Source organism: Miscanthus floridulus, chromosome 15 (assembly GCF_019320115.1).
Source record: "Miscanthus floridulus cultivar M001 chromosome 15, ASM1932011v1, whole genome shotgun sequence".
Lineage (NCBI taxonomy): Eukaryota > Viridiplantae > Streptophyta > Magnoliopsida > Poales > Poaceae > Miscanthus > Miscanthus floridulus.
Genome location: NC_089594.1, coordinates 85986158 through 86005509, shown reverse-complemented (window position 1 = coordinate 86005509; position 19352 = coordinate 85986158). Strand labels below are relative to the sequence as shown.

General features: G+C 47.9%; 4 protein-coding genes across 5 annotated transcripts; 2 read left to right on the top strand and 2 right to left on the bottom strand.

The window, feature by feature from the left end:
* Positions 1 to 2953: 2953 nt before the first annotated feature.
* Positions 2954 to 4594, top strand: LOC136506411 (B3 domain-containing protein Os03g0212300-like). Its single transcript, XM_066501335.1, has 3 exons — positions 2954 to 3202; positions 3327 to 3845; positions 3919 to 4594. The coding sequence occupies exons 1-3, from the start codon at positions 3119 to 3121 to the stop codon at positions 4225 to 4227; spliced, it is 912 nt and encodes a 303-aa protein (XP_066357432.1). The 5' UTR covers positions 2954 to 3118; the 3' UTR covers positions 4228 to 4594.
* Positions 4595 to 6853: 2259 nt separating this feature from the next.
* On the top strand, positions 6854 to 8713 carry LOC136509626 (glycine-rich protein 5-like). Of its 2 annotated transcripts, none has more exons than XR_010772402.1 (2): positions 6854 to 8412; positions 8602 to 8713. XR_010772402.1 is itself a non-coding variant. In XM_066504375.1 (2 exons), the coding sequence occupies exon 2, from the start codon at positions 7589 to 7591 to the stop codon at positions 8270 to 8272; it is 684 nt and encodes a 227-aa protein (XP_066360472.1). In that variant the 5' UTR covers positions 6854 to 7103; positions 7177 to 7588; the 3' UTR covers positions 8273 to 8461. The 2 variants fall into 2 exon arrangements, 1 of the variants encoding a protein (XP_066360472.1); XM_066504375.1 differs by lacking the exon at positions 8602 to 8713 and having other exon boundaries at positions 6854 to 7103; positions 7177 to 8461.
* A 2521-nt stretch (positions 8714 to 11234) lies between these two features.
* Positions 11235 to 13661, bottom strand: LOC136508900 (vesicle-associated membrane protein 721-like). Its single transcript, XM_066503680.1, has 5 exons — positions 13296 to 13661; positions 12191 to 12332; positions 11962 to 12082; positions 11720 to 11782; positions 11235 to 11601 (listed from the first exon to the last, which is right to left on the bottom strand). Exons 1-5 carry the CDS (start codon positions 13504 to 13506, stop codon positions 11455 to 11457), a joined length of 684 nt encoding a protein of 227 aa, XP_066359777.1. The 5' UTR covers positions 13507 to 13661; the 3' UTR covers positions 11235 to 11454.
* Positions 13662 to 15666: 2005 nt separating this feature from the next.
* LOC136507920 (beta-glucuronosyltransferase GlcAT14A-like) lies at positions 15667 to 18991 on the bottom strand. The gene is made up of 4 exons (XM_066502514.1): positions 18352 to 18991; positions 18173 to 18248; positions 17948 to 18063; positions 15667 to 16470 (listed from the first exon to the last, which is right to left on the bottom strand). The coding sequence occupies exons 1-4, from the start codon at positions 18920 to 18922 to the stop codon at positions 15956 to 15958; spliced, it is 1278 nt and encodes a 425-aa protein (XP_066358611.1). The 5' UTR covers positions 18923 to 18991; the 3' UTR covers positions 15667 to 15955.
* Positions 18992 to 19352: the final 361 nt, after the last annotated feature.

Genomic DNA, 19352 nt, shown 5'->3' with positions numbered 1-19352 from the left:
CTCCAAATAACGTATTGGGGGCAGATTGAGCATCAGGAACCATAGGCGCAATCTGCACATGCAGGTAAGGTTCCAGAACAGGAGGGTCGATGTGTGCCGGATGATCCATTGCTGGGGTAAACCCATGAGGGATTGGATCAACTAACACCCGACGAACAACCATGTCCAAACATTGCAGCTGGCTCTTCATAGCCGATCTCACATAGTTGTCCCACTGATCCGCACAACCAATTGAGATCATTCGCCTGAAGATGTTCAGAGGACAATCTAGGTGCAGTACACCATCAATTGCAATATCATCATCTCCAAAGCAATGCAGCTCCTCCCGAGCCCTTGCAACCATATCACTAAATGAAGGCCTATCATTGAATGGCACATGCACGCTTTGCATGTCAAGAAACTCAACATATCCATAACGATCGCTTTTAACCGTGCCTCCATGATATATGGTCACTAGGTTGTCCATCTATTTCAAAAACGTAATGAAACACATGTCCTTTAGTCCAAATTAGACGATAGATAGTACCTAACAAGTACTTTCTAACTATAAACTAAGTAATCATGATAATAACTACGTATATATTTATAGTGTACTCACTAAATAGCAAGATCATATGTAGTTAACTACAAATATAACTACATATCTAAGTAGCTATCTAACTATATCTATTTACTAATGTATCTATGTTTCTATCTATCTACATATATATCTCACTAAATCAACTAACTAAGTCATCACAGTATAACTAGTAAATAACAAACACCAACTAAATAGGTACATTGCATATTCATATTTTTTACCTTTCTGGGTCGACGGACGATGGGCGTAGGTCAAGGCGAAGATCCGGGCCTGTGGTGGTGCGGCCAACGACAGAGGTGGACGTCGGCAAGGCGGGGCGAGACTGGCTCGACGGGCACGGGAGGCGGGGCGAGACGAGGGCGGCGGTGGATGTCGGCAAGGCGGGGCGAGGCCGGCGGTGGAGGGGGCAAGGCGGGGCGAGGCCGAGGCCGCCGGTGGAGACAAAGGCGAGGACGGTAGTGGAGGGCGTGGCGGCTCGGCGCTGCAGCCAACCAACGGGCAACAGCGCGAGGGCACGACGGCGTGGTGCGGGCTCAGGCGAGGGAGCGGAGGCAGCGGCGCGGCGCGGGCTCGGCCACCGGAGTAGCAGCGGCGTGGGCGAGCGGGCAGGCGCGGCACGGGCGGGCTCGGCGCGGGCGGGCGCGCGCGGTGTGGGCGGGCGCGGGCGCGGCGGTGGAGCGACGACGGCGCGGGCAGGGACGGCTAGGGCAAGATGGGGAAGAAGACTGGCCGGTAGATATTTAGGGGGCTCGGCGCCATAGTGACTGGCGCCGAGCTCGGCGCCAAGATCTACGGCGCCGAGCTCGGCGCCAGTCACTCTGGCGCCGAGCCCCTGGCAGGCCATTTTCCCGTGCCCAGGACCTCGACGCCAGTGACCGTGGCGCCGAGCTTGGCGCCAGTCACTCTGGCGCCGAGCCAAGGGTCCATTTCTGGAATTATTTCCGCCAGGGGTCTATTTAAGAGAAACTTTCAAAAAAAGGGCCAAATAATAAAAAATTCAGTCATATATGCAAGTATGGGGGATTAATAGGGATGAACATAAAGGGAATTGTTATTCTCGAGGCGCCTTTATTTTTGTGTTCTTTTTAGGCAACGATTGACAGCCATTGATACGAAACGAACACTCCTGATTAGATCGCGCACTATATATCCTCTTCCTCATGCAACAGCACCAGCCCGCTCCTGCCGCCAACCTCCCCCACCAACCCGCCCAGCAGCTCCCCGGCCTGCCGCCGCCACGCCGCCCTCAAACCACCGCTACCACGCCCTCGTCTAATCCCATATTCCTAGTCCTCCGAATTCGTTACCGAGCCCTCCCCCCACCCGCCGCCGGCACTTCCCATCCGGATGAATCCTACCCCCGCGCCCCCCCGGTGGCTCCACCACTGCGTGTACATCCGGCCGACCGTCCCTCGGGCCTCCTTTTTATAAGGTCGCCCTGTGGGAGAGAAGGAAGACGCACGCAGAGAGAGAGAGAGAGAGGAGGAAGTCGCATGCGTCGTCTGAATGCATGCAGTGGATTTTTTCATGTCGACTTAGGTTGTCTCCAACAGCGCAACCCAAACACAAAATAGGTGGTTCACAGTACTTTGCATACCTAAAAACATGCTCCAACAGAAGACCCAGACAAAGGACCCATTTTTGCATCCGAGGCCAGCCAGAACGCAAAAAAGCGTCGTCGAGGAGAGACGACGCAAAAATCTTGCGCCCCTAGTGGTGGGCCCACGGACGAGATGACGGCGAGGACCGTGGCGGGGCGCTACCGGCTCGGCAAGGCGAGCCCACGGCGGGGAGCGGCCGGCCTCGTTCCCTCGTCCAGCAGCCCCGACTCCCCCTCCGTCGCTACCGACGAATCTCCGCAAAACGCACCGAGAGAGAGAGCTGCGAGAGATGGAGGAGCTGAAAAAAGTAGATCTCACTGGCTCCTTCTCCCTTCTCACGCGGGATGGACGCCAATGCCCCTGGATCCACGCGCTGCGGCTCCTCCTCCCTCCTCACGCGCGTAGCCGGCGAAGGAGAAGAAGCCCGGCGGCCAGGAACGACGGAGCGAGGCGGCGATGAGAGGCGAGATGGCGCGGGAGGCAGGGCGGGAGGGCCGGAGCGGATGAGGCGGATGCGCGCCGTCGGCGGCGCGACGGGAGGTGTGGGGCGGTGGTGCTAGTCCGAGTAGGAGGGGTGGGGCGGCGGAGAAGAAAGAAGAGTTGGTGGTGCGTCGCGGGATCCCCGTTCTCCCAAGAGCGATGGGCTAATTTTGGGTTCGCTGTTGGAGAAAGAAAATTTTAGGTGGGTGACCAACCCAATCCTTAAAATGGGTCTTGTGTTTGGGTTTGGGCTGTTGGAGATAGTCTTATGAAAACAGTGTAGAAGTAAATGTGGAAGCAACTAACGACGCATGCAGTGGAATCAATTAAAGCGGAGTTTAAGGAGGAGGCCGGTGTAACAAACTTTTTACGGCAGGCACATCCGGCGGATCCTCCTCCTCCATTGATCGTGATCCCATCCATAGTTTTCCTTCCTTATTATCCGGGTCCGGCGGCCATGGCGTCGAATGGAGTAGGCGGCGGCGGCGGCCCTCACAAGTTCTTCAAGGTCCTGCTTCCCGGCTCCTTCGAGATCAGCCTGGTACGTACTACGTTTAATCCGTATCGAAACGTTCCGTCCGATCGATCCACACCAACACCCACAGCAACATTCATCTATCTACATGCATCTGCGTGCATCCATCATCCATGGCGCATGCATGCAGTCCCTGCCGCCCAAGTTCGCGGCGAGCCTCGGCGTGTCGTGTCCATGGCGCACCGCCTCCAAGCTGCGGGATCGCACGGGGAGGTCGTGGGACGTGGACCTCCAGCGAGACGCCGCCCACCGGGTGTCCTTCACGGGCGGCGGCTGGCGCGGCTTCGTCTCGGCCAACGCCGTCTCCGCCGGGCAGCTGCTGGTCTTCGAGCACCGTGGCGTCTTCGACTTCACCGTCGACCGGTTTGACGCCTCCGGCTGTTGTTGTGACGACAATGGAGGGCATGAAGATGGAGGAGGAAGAGGACCTAATAAAGTTGTTGACCAGCACATGACGACGACAGGGACAGAGGCCGCGGCCGACAAGGAGTCCGGCAACAGCCGACGGCGGCCAGAGGCAGCGCCGTGCACCGGCGGCGTCAAGAGGAGGCGGCGGTTGCCCAGCACGGCCACCACCGTCGTCTCCGGCGGCGATGACAACGAGACGCTCTGCCACCGCATCGAGAGGCCTTACCAGCTGCGATTATTGGTAACAACTACTGTGCTGTACATACTGGATTGTTGATGATCTATTTAATAATTTGTGCATGCACATACGTCAGGACCTGAGCAAGAGCTTCTGCGACCGCGTCGGCTGGACGTCGTCGTGCGATGTCGTGCTCTGCGCCGCCGGTGACGGTGACGGTGGCAGCAAGGAGGAGGAGAAGCGGTGGCAGGTGAGCGTGAAGGTGTCGGCCAAGAACGCCATGATGTGCGGAGGCTGGGCGGAGTTTGCCAAGGACAATGGACTCGCCGTCTCCGACGCCTGCATCTTCGTGCCACTCCCAGCCAGTCCAGGCTCAGGCTCAGGCTCCGACGTCCTTCAAGTCCACCTCCTCAGGGGCAACAGGAGCAGGGGCACATCTGTTTGACATCTCTAAGGCTCTAATTCAAAGCCCATTTCAGACTTACCAAACGACAGCCACCTGGGCCTTGTTTAGTTCCCTTCAAAATTCCTAAGTTTTTTCACTCTCTCTCCATCACATCAATTTTTAGCCGCTTGCATGGAGTATTAAATGTAGGTAAAAAAAATAACTAATTACACAGTTTAGTTGGAAATCACGAGATGAATCTTTTGAGCCTAGTTGGTCCACGATTGGACAATATTTATCAAATAAAACGAAAGTGGTACTATTCATCAGGTTGAAAAAACTTTCAATCTAAACGTGGCCCTGGTGACATGCATGGTCGATCTTTGTTGAATGAGCACAAAACCCTAAACCCTGGTGGTATATGTGATTGAATTTCAGATGTGTGAAAATGTTCAATCGTCATTCTTGAGTCAGATGTGTGAAGATGTCAATCATATTTTGTTTGCAACAACTGGTGGTATAATATATGAATGAATTTCACAAGCCCACTACAGTTTTTTGTTTTTCTTCTCGCTAGCAAGAGTGCCCGTACGTTACAACGAATTATTAGTGTGCTCTCAATCCCGGCCTCCACCATCCATTTGTGTGCTTGATTACGCACCATTGGTATGAAAATGTGACTTAAAGTATTGGCATGAAAAGTTTTACAAGAGTAGTGATCCATGAAAATGTCACTTAAAATTTTTGTACCTTGCCTCACCGTACCGATCCATGTGTTTTGTTGATGTCCTTTGTCCTACAGACATGTTTATAGGAAGCCATATCTAGCCAGGGAGAAGGGTTTTACAAGAGTGGTGCGTTAGGTGGGCTCAGTCTTCTGTCACTCTCCATTTGGACCTTAAAGCCCAAAAAAGGCAGTTACAACCTAGAAATTTTGGCATATTTAGATTACATATTTAAGTCCACCTTGTCTTAGATTGAGGCTCAAACAGATCCAATCCTAATTTTCCAATCTAGAGAGACTTGCTAGCACCGTGAGCGTAAAGCATTTTTTTAATCTATACATTGTTTTCATTTGTTTTATATTTAGATTACATATTTGCTTTATTTGGATACAAGTAGACGTCAAAATATTGTTTTGTCATTATCTTTATTCAAAATTTGTCTGTTTATTATATTAACTGTATTTGATATGGACTCTTTTGTTCAGGTTTTTTGCTTTCTTGATCCACATGGTAATTTAAGTATTGTTTTCTTGATCGTAATTAGTATTTATTAATTAATTTAATTACATGGATTCTTTATCTAGATATTTTTTATTGTTATAATCCAAATGTCATAGGTGATCATAGGTCATAGGTGATCATTAAAGTCGATGGTGCATATTCTTTTATTTGATCATGGTAACTAAGCTGCCTTGTCTAAAGTGCTAGCCATTTATTAACACTGCTGTAATAAAATAATAAAATAGTAGATACTCAAGATTTTATAAATCATCTCTTTTACTTGGATTGACAATAATTTTAAAATTGACAATCTTGATTAAAAACAATATTTTGCTACTACATTGCAAAGATGGTTTTCATATAATGTAGATATCTGCATGCAGTATAAAATATCAGATACCGATAGTCGTCAGAGTTTGAAAAGTTTGCTTTGTAAAAAAAAAAAGAAAAAAAGAACCCTAAGCGGTGGTAAAAATTATTGTTTTTGCTGTGTCATAAAACCTGAAAAGACGATGTTGGCATAAATTTGCGCGCAGGAGGTTGTGAGGGTGAGTTATGGAAATTGAATATCTTGGTGGAGCGATAAGATTGATGCAAGGGGCCTGCCGCGCCCGGGCAGGGCACCCCGAAAACAAAGCCATACCTTCCTGCTCCGCCGAGCTCGGTGCTACTTAGCCTTGTTTAGTTACTCCAGAATCCAAATTTTGGCACTATGTAAAAAGAAGATTCCTCGTCATATCAAACTTATGGTACATGCATGGAGTACTAAACGTTGACGAAATCAAAAACTAATTGCACAGTTTGGTTGTACTTTGCGAGACGAACGTTTTGAGTCTAATTAGTCAACGATTGAACAATTATTACCAAATACAACCGAAATGCTACAGTACGCTACAGTGCGTACGATTCTGGCGGCGCCAATTCGGCCGGCAAACTAAACGGGGCCTTACTGCTAGCTAAGGTCCTTGCATGAGTGACAGGTAGTCATATGTCCATAGCTCGTGTGCATGCAGAGTCCCGGTGTGATCAACAGAGAATTAATGACCTTGTTAGCTTGAGCTTATCAGCTATTTAGAAAATCGTGTTTTTCTCTCGTAACAAATCAGCCATACAAATTAACCGAAGCCAAAATAAGTCCAGCCGAACAGACCCAATGTTGCTGTACTCCTACTTGTTGGAAATAGTATATTTTGGATATGTATGCATGCTTGTAATCTCAACCACCTGGTGTACACGGCCAAGGGAATAGATCTATGCGTGTGTTGTACATGGTCAGGGAATAATTCTTCACTGCTAAGAATAGGAGATAATCACGTAACACTTTCCTTGACCGGTATTCCAGGTGGTCCTTTGCTATATGTAATGCCACGATCGGGGCTTTTCCGATCTCATCTAACATGCAACACGCTGAGCCCAAGATAGGGTCAGCGCTTCCTCCTACTGCGCCTCTGATTTTAACACTACTGATGAATGAGATGAACAACAACAGTAGCGAAGTCAGCAATTGTAAGAGCAACAACACTGCCCTAGCTAGCATGCAGCAGGACAGAGAGGAAGAGATCATCATCATCGGCAATGCAGGTGCATGGGGTGCACCGTACCGCCGCTCAAGTTTCAACACCTCAGCTCGTCGATCATCATATCTCGAATTCTCAACTACTGCCAGGCAACAGGCTTCCAGCTCTTGGACAGGCTGCCATCGTCGGTCCGGTCTGGTGATCCGCCATTAACTTGCATCGATCCGATCCATCCGTATCCATAATGTACTGTATCCATGGTGCAGACTGCAGAGCAGAGGCGTCACGTCACGGTAGATGCGTGAAGCATGCATGGTTGCTCTTGCTCAACCGGCCTGGTCTTTGCTGACCTAACCGCACGGCCTTTACATGACGTACGTGTCAATCCGACCTCCATGCCATGCATGCAGGACTTGATATGCCATGTAGTACTTTTTTACTTGGATCACCGCTTTCCGCCCCCGGTCCCTCCTCCGCGACGGACCCATGCAATGCATGCATCACTAGCTAGCTGCAGGCGCTGCATCTGCATGCATGCCGACCCCCGGCACCTTCCCTTGCCTGGATCGGTCTATATAACGACCTCCACAGCCACCTAAGCTCTAGCAGACAAACACACACACACGCACGCACACAGCACCTAAGCCCTAGCCACCGAAACCTAGCCGATCGATCGATATGGCTAGCCGCACGTGGCGCAGCCCCAGCGCCGCAATGGCATGCTGCAGCCACCAGCTGGTCGTGGTGGTCCTAGTCATCCTGGCGCTAACGCCCGCCGAGGCGAGCAGAGCCATGCCAACGACGACTAAGACGACGATGGTGGTGGCCAGCGGCGGCACTGGTAACAGACACCAGCAGAACCATGAGGGACCTGCTGCCGCAGCTGCCGGAGCAGCGGACGTGAACAGCGCCGACCAGAAGACCTTCCTGTCGGTGCCGGGCTACGTCGGTGGTGTTGGAGGGTTTGCTGGCGCCGGCGGCCTCGGCGGCGTTGGCGGAGCCGTCGGGGGCATCAGCGGCGCGCTCGGAGGCGTTGCCGGTGGCATTGGCGGCGTGACTGGCGTCGGCGGCCTCGGAGGTGTCGGTGGCGGTGGACTCGGAGGGTTTGGACCTCTTGGTGGTATAGGCGGTGGATCAGGTCTCGGCGGCCTGGGAGGAGGTGGCGCCGGCCTTGGCGGTCTGGGTGGTGGATCTGGTCTCGGCGGCGGCGGCGGCGGCGGCCTTGGCGGTGGATCAGGATCAGGTCTGGGCGGCGGCAGCGGTGGTGGAGGTGGCCTTGGCGGTGGCAGTGGGCTTGCTGGTGGCAGCGGTGGTGGTTATCATAGCGGCGTCGGCGGTGGCGGTGGCTGCCTTCACCCGTGAAGCAAGCAGGCGCCAAGCGTACTAGCGTGCATGCATTGCATGCACACACGTGTCTGCTAGATGCATGCAAGCTACTGCTAGCCTTGCTGTTGTCAGTCGTGTCCATGCATGCATCGTTCCCTTTTGTACTTGTACTACCTGTAAGTTTGTGTATCATCATGTTTTTTTCTAATAATTATGGCACCTTGGTTTGTATAATTAATTGCATGCTTGTTGTTAAATAAATCATAATAAGATAAGAATGCAGCTAGCTACATAGTACATGTTCTAGCTCAATCTAAAACTAGTATTAACTATACTGGTTTGAGTAATTATTTTGTTTCTCGCAGCTTGCTTGCTTGCTGCAGTGTGCACCGCTGCTGAATCACTTTGGCTTCTTCGGTTCTTCCGTGTCATTGGTGGTGGCGTAACTAGCTGTTCGTTCACCCCGGCCCCTAATTTTCTCGATAAAATTTAGTACTGTATGTGCATGGTGACTTTCCAACCAGTTAATTAACTTCTTGATTGATTCAGAAGCAATAAATAGGATATTATACTCTATCAGGCTCCTACTTCGAATGGACTTAGGCCCATACAGTGCTCCGGAGTTACGTTCTAAGGGGCTTAGGCCCATATAGCATTTAACGGCCTGGTCCATGTACAAATACAATGTCCCGACCCGAGCCTATTTCGGCAGCAAGAAGAAGCCGCCGCCGCAACCTTCTGCTGCGCATGCTGTGTTTTGCTGAGAGCAAAAAAAAGCACAGCAGCAACAGCGGCTTCTGCTTCTAGCTCAAGCATATAACAGTACCAGTACTAATATTATGTGCTGACTTGTTCTCGCTCACTGTGCGTATCGTATGCTGATAGAACTACTAGAGTCTTCTCTTTCCTCACAAGTCACAATAATGTCAAACGCCAGCACTCACGCCGACACGTCTTGTTCGCTTATGCTGAAATGTTGTATCTATGACTGAAAAATAGTGCTGAATAAGCTTGAGTGAATATCAACAACCAAACCAATGCAACGACATCAATACAATTGTCTGGCGACTGCTTCAAGCAGCCAGAACTGAAGTTCAGGTTTCCCACTGTGGTGACTTCCCATTTCCAACCATGCAAGTTAACTTTTCTCACCTCCAACTTCCAGGGATGCCTAAAGAGAATACTTAATGTTAATGCAGCGAAACATTTGCACAAAACATCTATCTCGAGCAGGGAACCGTAGACAAACACATGAAATCATCCAATCCACAAAAATAAATTGATCCACGAATGAATGGTACGGTATCATTGTTTTAGGGATCCTAATACGAGACGACTCGTTACCACAATGCATAGAGGGGAGGTCTGGTCATAAGCGCACCACAAAATCATCTTCATCGTCCCCGTGACTACTTCAAGCTTGCAGAACTTTTCATCAACTAACCAAGAAGTAGTCCGGTTAAGGACTTATCAGCTAGAATCTACAATATTTTTCTCTCACAACAAAACAGCTTCAGCCAGCTTATCAGCCGGCTTTAATACTAGCCGAACAGGCCCTAATTCAGGTTTTCATGTTGATTACCCAAGTCGATCCTGAGTGATTAGTTATTATCAGACATGAGATTTTTTTTTGGCGTTGATGGTGCCCAGACGTCCGTTCGGAACGGATCCGTCGGACGGTAACTTAGGCGCACTACCACCAAAACAGCCCACCGGAACAACATCGTCCACGCGCCGAATGGACTTGCTGGCTTTTCCTTTCTTCCTCTCGCACACAACTTCCTTCGGGACCTTGGCTTCAGGCGCCGCATCTACATAGCACGGAGGTCAGGTCGAGCTCTGCATCGACAGATTCGAGGCTAGGAAAGCTCTCTTCTAATCAAAACATATACTTGCAACATACGTGTATAGCCATTGCATACATACGCAACATCAAGATATATTTTTCCAACATTCAGATGAAACACTTGTAATATACGTATGAAACAGATGAAATATTTAAAACATACATTTGCAACATGTGTGTATAGCAATTGCACACATATGCAACATCTAGATCCACTTTTGCAACATCCAAATGAAAAACACTTGCAACATGCATATGAAATAGATGAAACATTTGGAACATAAGCTTGAAATATACGTGTATAACTATTGCAACATCCCGACCTACTTTTAGCAACGTCGATATAAAACATTTGCGACATACATATGAAACAAACTCTTGCAACATGCGCTTCTAGCGCAATGTCACCTTGCTGCTTGGACGAACGGGTGCTCGTCATTGCGGAGCTCACCGATGTGGCAGCGGCGCGTGCAACTCGCCGACGGGGCAGCGTCACACGAATCTCCTCCACTCGCCTGCTTGCTAGAGCATCATTCGTGGAGGCTCGCCGGCTTGATGGCACATGCATGGAGCTCGACGACGCGTCGATGGTTGGTAGCATGTGCAAAGCTCGCCGCAACGACCATCACAACCTCTGCCCCGTAGTTCCTCATCGAAGTCATCGACGACAGGCTCAGAACGAATGGATAAGAACAAATCGGTGGGAAGCAAGTGGGGATTTCTGTCGCAGGGTAGAGAGATGGAGAGAGCTTAGAGCATGGCCGTTACCTATTGGTCGGGCCGGACCGCTATGCAGACCCGAGACACGACGTCCGCCCGTCCGGAAGCCTTGCATAAAGCATTACCCTTTTTTCTTGGTGGGTGGGTGGGGGGGGGGGGGGGGGGGGGGGGGGGGGGGGGTTGTTTCACCGAAGAAAAATGTTTATTGTTAGATGCAGTTCTATTTTCATCCACTTGGCAGCGTTTCTAAAGATTTGGAGAGAATCAGAACCAATCCACCCATCCAAAAGGCCATATAAATAATAATGTAATAATAGTTGTTGGCGTTTATATTTTCGAAGGTTTGATCAAATCTTGTCCTAAACTACAAGTGTGACGTGAGGAAGTATGATTCCCCATCCATGCATGCCGTGCGTAATAATCTCTAAAAAACTTGCTTCTTCGACTGTGGTATGTATAATTAACGTGGTCAACACAATAGCACAAGGTAGAGTGGCGCACCTTCACCCAACCTGTACAACGACGACCCAACGGCAAATAAAAAAAAACTTAGATAGACCAACTAATAAAACTATATAAAAAAGGCTGAAGATATGTGAACCAATCGAATATTGGATCGACAGCGAGCAAAAGACCAGCGCCACCACCTAAATCACTTGCCGCATCCGCCATGGCAAATTGAGAGGATTATGATGAGGATCAGCGCGACGATGATGCCGAGAACGATGAGCTTCATCTTCATGTTCTGGTACCACATCTTGCGCCGCAACCGCGCGCCATCCCGCCTGAAATCAGCAGCCTGAAACAACACAGAGGAGTCAATGTTCCATTTCAGTTCTTCCCTCCTCTTCTGACACCGGCAAGTTCAGATTACTAAGTTGTTACGCTATAAACAGAAACTTGCAACAAACACTGACCCCCTCGTGGAGCTGCTCTGTCCTTGTGACAAGCCCATCGATCTGTATTCCGCGATCAATGGCCTAAAATATTTCAATCAAATTGCTCATTCAGAAATAGTCAAGTCCAGAGCCCAAAGATAACTGAAGAATAAAAGCAGAATTATTGAAGGTTTCAGTCAAGGTAAGCAGATGCGTGCAGGAATCCATCATCAGGTCATGCATGCCTGGGAAAACATATACTGATATACGTTGGTTATTACCTTGTCAATGTTTTCCATCATGATGCTTTTCACTTGATCGACCTGAGCCTTCACTTTGGACAGCTTACTCACCTCCTCCGGGTGATCCGTACAGTACTGCATCTGATCTCTAAGCCTCGGCCTGTATTGCCAGTCCCCAAGCATGCACAACACATTGAGGAATAAAAAAAAAAAACAAAATGTCTGAAAAAAATCCTTGTTCTTGCAGACGAAGAATGAGAATTGTTACCCGAAATCCCGTGTGAGACTGTTGGCTGTAGCTGTTGTTGCTTTGCCCCCTGCATATCTCTTGTTGAAGTCCTCCTTGATCATCTCGAGGAAGGCCATAGGAATCTGCCGCCCGGCTGACTCGGTTGCGACAACGCAAAATGCTGCAATTTGATCTCAGTTATTAACCCAGGCGGAGTTGACCAAACAGAAATAATGTTTTTGTTCATCTTCCTATATTACCCCCGCCCCCCCCCCCCCCCCCCCCCCCCCCCCCCCCCCCCCCCCCCCAAAAAAAAAAGAGACATTCCAGCTTCCTATGCTAAATGGTGGTAAGCAATTTTGCACTGAAGACTTGCAGTCATACAGCTCTGCTTTGTTTCAGGTCTCGACAAAATATATATTTTTTTCTGCTACATATGTTCAGTTTCAGTCTACTAAACAGAAAGTCAATTCTGTGACTCGGGGGATAACTTAGCATGAAGGCAGGGAAGGAATAATCATGTTACTGACAGAAAAGATTTAAAGCTGTGCAATAAAAGGAGCATCAGCATCCTATCTTAGTAAGCAATAATAAGTTTTGGACTAAAGCTTCAATCGAAATGTTGGAAACAAATTATTGATAAGTTGGGAAGAGTTGTATTTTTAGAAAATTCTAACGCGTCATGATCACTAAGTCTAACTAACAGGCCAATTCAAAATGCTCTTCTGAGTGCTCTGCTAGAAACTCTGACTGAATCCAACAGGAACAAGTGATTTATTATATATCAGTTATATGTTAAACCAGTAGTCAGTAGAGTTGTTGCGCAAGCACCTCCCAAACGATAAACAACAAGTAGAGCTAAGACAGATGATATCCTAAACACATGTTAGCAGTCGATTTTCATTAGATTTCAGATTCAGAGAAGCAGAAGGAACACAAGCAAGGCAATATTAATTAGGAGTTTATTAGTAGGATAAAGTAACATGGTGAAAGTTCAAAGTAGCATAGAATGAAAAACATGATATTGTACCAAGATTTGAGGCAGAAATTTAAGATTTATGCTTTGCAAGAACACAGAGCAACAGACGCACACGGATGCATCTGGTTGGTGGTGTGGTTGATCGAGCTAAGGTTAGCTGAGTACCGTATCCGTCGCTGACGAGGAAGTTGAAGGTGTGGCCGTCGCAGGTGTAGGTGAATCGGTTGTTCCCCGCCGGCAGCTTGTGCAGGCACTGCGCGGCGATGTCCCGGAAGTTGCCCGTGTAGGACGTGTGCTCCGCCACCGCCACCGTGCCCCGCGCCACCATGGCGTAGATGAGCGCCCCGGCAGCAGGTCTCTCCGGAGGCTGCGCCATCGATCCCAGCTGTCGTCGATCGTCTTCTTCTCCGATGGACCAGCAGGTACGCCCCTGACCTGACCTGATGAGAAGGAAGGAAGAAGCAGAGAAGCTGCTGATCTGACGATGACCGATGTCTTTAGCTTAGTGGCCAAGAAAATGGTGGTCTTTACAATGTGCAAGTACCAATTAGTTTAATGAATCCACGCAAGGAAGCTATGTCTTGGTCGAAAGGAGACACCGCGTTGGAAGAACTCAACCTGTCAAGGGTTCTAGATGGGAACGAACGAGAACGAAGCTCCTCGGCCCGCACGAGTATTACAGCAGATAAGAAAGATCAGAACCGTCCGTCCGTCCATTGACTAGCTAGCAGTTGCCCTCTTTTTTTTTTCTTTTGATTTTGAATTGGATTTTGACGAAGAAGTCGCAATCCCAATTTCCCCCGCGTTGATTACTTCGTTGATTACTCCACCTTGGACGACTTGCCTTGTTGTTGAGGCGGCCGGCAACTAAGGAATTTGTCTCCTGCTCCCTCCTAAAATACAATCTCATCCATACGCATGTAAGTATATCTTTTAATTAAACACTATCCATATACGCTTTTTTTCCTGCCTAAAATTATCCATGTAATTGATACACGATCAAATAGCATGTATGCATATTTTTTAAAACTATGTCTTACTAGAAAATTAAGCAAGTTAACAACCCAACTAGTTAATTAGTGAGAGGCAAAGCCTCTTAACATATACTCCTTATTTGGTTCTAAACTTTGGATGCATATCGAGGGATCTTTGAACGGCTCTGCTCTGGGTCCTCCGTGGCTTTAGGTGAAGCCTGACAAACACCAACACAAGAAACGGCTCCGTGAGTCCTAGGCCTGTTTGGACAGCTTATACAATCTATACATCTTCAGATTCTACAATCTAGCGAGCTGAGGTCTGAGGACACCTTCTATCAGCTTCTGGATTGAACTTAACCAATCTGCCCCTCACTTTTTGGCCCACTCAGTGCAGCCAGCTTTTAGAAGTAAGGGCATTTTGGTAACTACACACTGTAAAGTGCTATAAACCAGCTTTTAGAAGTTATATAAATCCAAACAACCTCTCATTTCAGCTTTTATAATCCAGCTTATAGGAATCTGACTTTTAGAAGCTAACTTCTGCAATTCATGGGGATCCAAACGCAGCCCTAAGCTGAAGTAGCTGGAGCGGGTTTTAAACTGCAGGGTAAAGTTGCCTGAACGTAGCTTCTCCGTGCGGTTGAGATGCAAAGTCATTTTTGAAAATTTTATATGAAAATGACAAAATTCATGTGCATGTGTACTAGTAGAAGACAAAAAAAAAACCAAGAATTTTGTCTTGTAGTGCATGTATAAGTGGAAAAAACATCTTAGGTGTGTTTAACTTTTTTACTTCAAACGATGTATTTCTAAAATTTTATATAGATTGAAGAACGTAAAACTAGTATTACTAGATTTATCACTCTCATAATATATAATTGTTTTTATTCAAGATAATATTTTATACATATTTTTAGTCCATGTGCCATAATGGAAACCGTGTCAATGCCCTAATGGACTTATATTTCCGATTTGAGAAAGTAGTTAACAATTTTGACAACACCAAGAAAGCATATATATTAGTCAAAGAGAAGGAATCAAATCAATACCTCGTTTTCTCAGTGAGAGATCAACATGCAGTATTTTCTCAGCAAGTCCCTGGAACGTGCAGGTTTTTCTTTGTTTTGGAATAAAGAAACACGAACTAAATAAATTAATACCATTCGGCCCTGGTACTAACCAATAGAATGGACCTGCTTATCTGAGAGCCCTGTATATATGGAGTAGTAGACTAGTACCCTTTCCGTTCCAAATTGCAAGAAAAAGTTTGAAAAAGCCGACTCAATTTAGAACAGAGGTTACAGTTTATAACAAAGGGAGTAGTATAACTAGATAAGCAGCGAGCTGTCAAGTCAAGCTAGGGCAAGCTTCAATTCCAAATGTTGCTCATCAGATATTCAGATGCCTGCACATAATACAAAGACAATTCTCTGTCATTCAGAGTTCACACCTGACACTGGATCTGATACTTCAGGCTACCAGTTGCTACCAGAACACTGAACAAATAAGTGGATTTTTCTCGGCAACTCATATCAAGCTTCGCTATCCTTCACATCATGGGCAGCTAAAACTAAGCTAAAATATATTGATCACAGGGTGGCCAGGTTTAGACCTTGACGACAAAGTACATATGGAGTCTCACATGTACTGTGGAGTGGAGATACAACAGGGCTCTACAGACGATTAATGTGGTAGTACAACAGCAACGTAGCACAGGTTATATGGCACCTACTCCAGCTGCCTGGCAAAACGGCGACCAACTACAAGTCAAAACGGACCTATATGTGTCGCTAAAAGCAGCAGCAGTCCATGCATGTGTATCATATATAGCTGAGTCAGAGGCATCCGCTACTTGCACTGCCTTGGGTGGAACTTCTCCTCCAACAGCAACGACGTGATCAGCCGCTGCAGTCGCACAGCTCCACGGCCAGGCTGGAGGAGGCTGGTGTTTCCAATCACCGTGCAAGGGTCGCTCCCGTTCTCCCGCGTTCCAGCACACCAGCCTCCCGGAGTCGGCATGTCCACACCACGGCCCAGGATCTTCTCATCTATCTTGTCCAGCACCGGATCATCCTCGTGGAACTTCCGAGCAAACGGCGCATCGCTGGCAACCATGCGGTCTAAGTCTTCGACTGTCAGGTAGTGCGGGTGCTGCTTCGGAGGGTTGTCCCATGAGATGTAATGCAGGTCATGGTTCACGGTCGTGTTCTTGAATTCGTCGGCGTTGCAGACCACAGTGTGGAAGTATCCTTCAGGCGAGGAGATGAAATTGGAATAGTACATGAGCACTGTGCGAGGTAGGTTATCCCAGCCCCATATGCAGTATTCAACAAAAGGCCTAGACAGTGCCATCCAAGCAGAACCTGCAATGTTATGCGGTCATCAGGTGCCTCTATATCTAAAAGATCCAGAGATTCAAAATCAACACTAATTCCCTAGTAATGGTTCAAACTAATAAAGCTAGCCTCATTCCATAAAAGTTCTCAGAGATATTACTAGCCCTGCTAGTTTTAAAAGCAAGAATAAAGTCCATATAATTTCCTTGTCAATAGTTATCGAAGAAAGCAATTGTTGCTAAGATTTGCTCCTCGGTAATGATGATTGATGAATGCTCGTTGCAGATGTCAGCTCCACATTTTTACATCCTCTGCTTATCTGTTTAAGCTGTCTGGACCTAGAGCATTTTTATCTGAGTTGTGGTAAGTGTTTAAGAAATAGGAATAGATTAATTTCCTGCCTAGACAGAAGCCAAAAGTTCCGTTTTTGTGGGGGTGGCTAAGCATGTATAATGGATGTGAAGGGCACCGCATTAAGGAAAAGCTATATTTTTGTTTTATGGCAAGTTCATTGGCACAGCTTCTGAATTTAGTAACTGACATAGATGCCTGGTTATCTGTTTAATCTGTCTGGACCTAGAGTATTTATGTATGAGCTGTAGTAACTGCTTAAGAAACTGGAATCAACTAATTTCCTGCCTAGACAGAAGCAGAAAACTCTTTTTTGGGGGTGGCTAAGCATGGATAATGGATATAAAAACTGAGCACCATATTATATTAAGGAAAAACTTGATTTTTGTGGAAAGTTCATTGACACAGTTTCTGAACTTAGTAACTGACACATAAAACAAGGATAACCTTTCAAATTAATGACAGCTAACAAATGCATCGGGTGAGTAATCTACTAGCTTGGAATGCCTTGGTTAGTTTCCAAAACAGGAGGTCATCTTTATATATAAATAAATGTGTTGCCATGCAAATGTTGTCTACTACAGGCAATAAACAAATAGAATCCCAAATGTTTGTTCCAGAAATCAGATCAAACAAAATAAGATTATATAGATGAAAAGGTAACTTAAGCAAGGAGAATTTCAGGCAGCGATATATTACACTGTACAAACGAAGAAGCTAGAAAAATACCACATCTGTATGTAGTATTGTGTAGAAGACCTAAGGTAAACTGCTGACTGAAATTTATTAACATACTAAAAATTAATTTGAGTTGGTGACAACCCAATCCCTGTACCAATTCACACTTCAAAATTTTGAACCGGTCACCACAACTAGAAATATCAAGCTGTGTTTAACATGTGGCAAAGATCCAAGAGTCTGAAGGTTTCAACAACATCACATTCAATTATTAAAAAAAATCATTGAAGACATTCTTGCAAATGTGACAAGGGCAGATAGAAAATGTAGCCAGGTACAACACATTGCAAGATTAAGCTATGAGCTGCTATAGTAATCTGCACAAATGTATGGTAAATTGTACACAATTCTTTGTGTTAAGTCTAGGTAGAATGTGAATCTTTAGAGTAGCAGGTCAGATCGGATGGAAACATACCAGTGAAGAGCTTGAATGCTGTAGGGACACTCCGCCTTTGCGGTATCCAGAACACGTCGGCCTTCTTCTTCATGTAGAGCCCTGGATCAATGATGACCGGCTTTGCCCTCTGAAACCTATACGCCATCAGAGACAAGCAAGGTAGAGTAGAAGTTGCCCTGAATCAGCACCCTTCAGTGATGGATGAGTGAAGAAAAACCATGAAGGAAGCAAGGAAGCACGCACTCCTTCCATCCAATGTCGCTGGTGTGGTCGATGAAGTTGAGATCGCGCGGCAGCTTGGAGAATACATGTATCAAATCTGCACCGGCAAGTTTGGAAGTGAAAAGAAGCCAACCCAAGGCGGGGCTTTTGTAGATTAGAAATGATGACTTGGATGAAGAAGAAGAAAGGAAGGCACTTACCATCCTGCGTGACGAGCGGGTAATCGGAGGCGGAGAGGTTGATGAACCAATCCCAGTGTGAGCCGCCGTCGCCGGCATGGCCCCACAAGAATGCGGCGGCGGCGTGGAGCGTGTTGGCGACCATGGTGGGTCCGCGGTAGGTGACGAGGTTGGCGCGGTCGACGACGCGGACGTTGGCCGCGGCGGCGATGGCCGGGTGGGAGGCGAGGTCGGCGGCGAGGCTCCTGCGGTCGGAGTCGGGCGCCTCGGCATCGAGGTGCAGGATGTAGCGGTTCCTGGGGTGGTAGAGCGCGAGGAGGACGCGGCGGAGCGCGGAGGCGTCCCCCGCGGATCCGGAGATGAGGAAGGCGATGCGGGGCGGCGAGGCCGCGGCGGCGGGGGACGGCGGGGTGGGGGCGAGCTTGTGCTCCACGAAGAGCGCCGAGGAGGAGGGCGTGGAGGTGGAGGGGAAGGGCGAGGGGAAGGTGGTGAGGGCGACGAGGAGGAGGAGCGAGAGCGCGGAGCCGACGGCCAGAGGGAGCAGCCAGCGGCGGTCGACGGCGGCGTGGAGGGAGTGCGCGAGGGGCTTCATCGCCGGCGGTGGATGTGGGGGGGTGGGGGCCCAGGTGGCAGCTTGTGCCGGGCGGCGCTTTGCTTTGCTATCTAGGAGTACTTTGAGCCTCGCCTGCAGGGGTTTGGGTGGTTGACCTGTCCACGTACTTTACTTTGGGAGGAGGCCTCGTCAGTCGTCACCTCCTCCATTCATTTTTTCTTCTTCTTCGTTTGATTGATTTCGTTTTCATTTTGCCGGAAAATCAGATCTTAGTTTCAAACAAAAAAATGAAATCAACGCTCCTGCCGAACACTATTAACTTAGTTGGAGCAGTTAATGCATTATCTAATATACGGAGTCCTATACCTTAATGCAAATGCTCGAAAGGCGCTCCCACAGTCTGAGTTTTTTTATAATATGCATGCTATTTATGTTCAAATAAGAAACTTATAGCGAATTGAGCCAGCTC

What these genes read in the sequence shown, in the direction of transcription:
- LOC136506411 (XM_066501335.1), top strand. Translation starts at nt 3,119, where the DNA reads ATGGCGTCGAATGGAGTAGGCGGCGGCGGCGGCCCTCACAAGTTCTTC. An exon ending in GCTCCTTCGAGATCAGCCTG is followed by an intron (nt 3,203 to 3,326) that starts GTACGTACTACG and finishes GCATGCATGCAG; the next exon opens with TCCCTGCCGCCCAAGTTCGC. An exon ending in CTTACCAGCTGCGATTATTG is followed by an intron (nt 3,846 to 3,918) that starts GTAACAACTACT and finishes CACATACGTCAG; the next exon opens with GACCTGAGCAAGAGCTTCTG.
- LOC136509626 (XM_066504375.1), top strand. Translation starts at nt 7,589, where the DNA reads ATGGCTAGCCGCACGTGGCGCAGCCCCAGCGCCGCAATGGCATGCTGC.
- LOC136508900 (XM_066503680.1), bottom strand. Translation starts at nt 13,506, where the DNA reads ATGGCGCAGCCTCCGGAGAGACCTGCTGCCGGGGCGCTCATCTACGCC. An exon ending in CCTCGTCAGCGACGGATACG is followed by an intron (nt 12,333 to 13,295) that starts GTACTCAGCTAA and finishes ATCAAATTGCAG; the next exon opens with CATTTTGCGTTGTCGCAACC. An exon ending in AGTCTCACACGGGATTTCGG is followed by an intron (nt 12,083 to 12,190) that starts GTAACAATTCTC and finishes CTGGCAATACAG; the next exon opens with GCCGAGGCTTAGAGATCAGA.
- LOC136507920 (XM_066502514.1), bottom strand. Translation starts at nt 18,922, where the DNA reads ATGAAGCCCCTCGCGCACTCCCTCCACGCCGCCGTCGACCGCCGCTGG. An exon ending in AGCGACATTGGATGGAAGGA is followed by an intron (nt 18,064 to 18,172) that starts GTGCGTGCTTCC and finishes GATGGCGTATAG; the next exon opens with GTTTCAGAGGGCAAAGCCGG. An exon ending in AGCATTCAAGCTCTTCACTG is followed by an intron (nt 16,471 to 17,947) that starts GTATGTTTCCAT and finishes ATAACATTGCAG; the next exon opens with GTTCTGCTTGGATGGCACTG.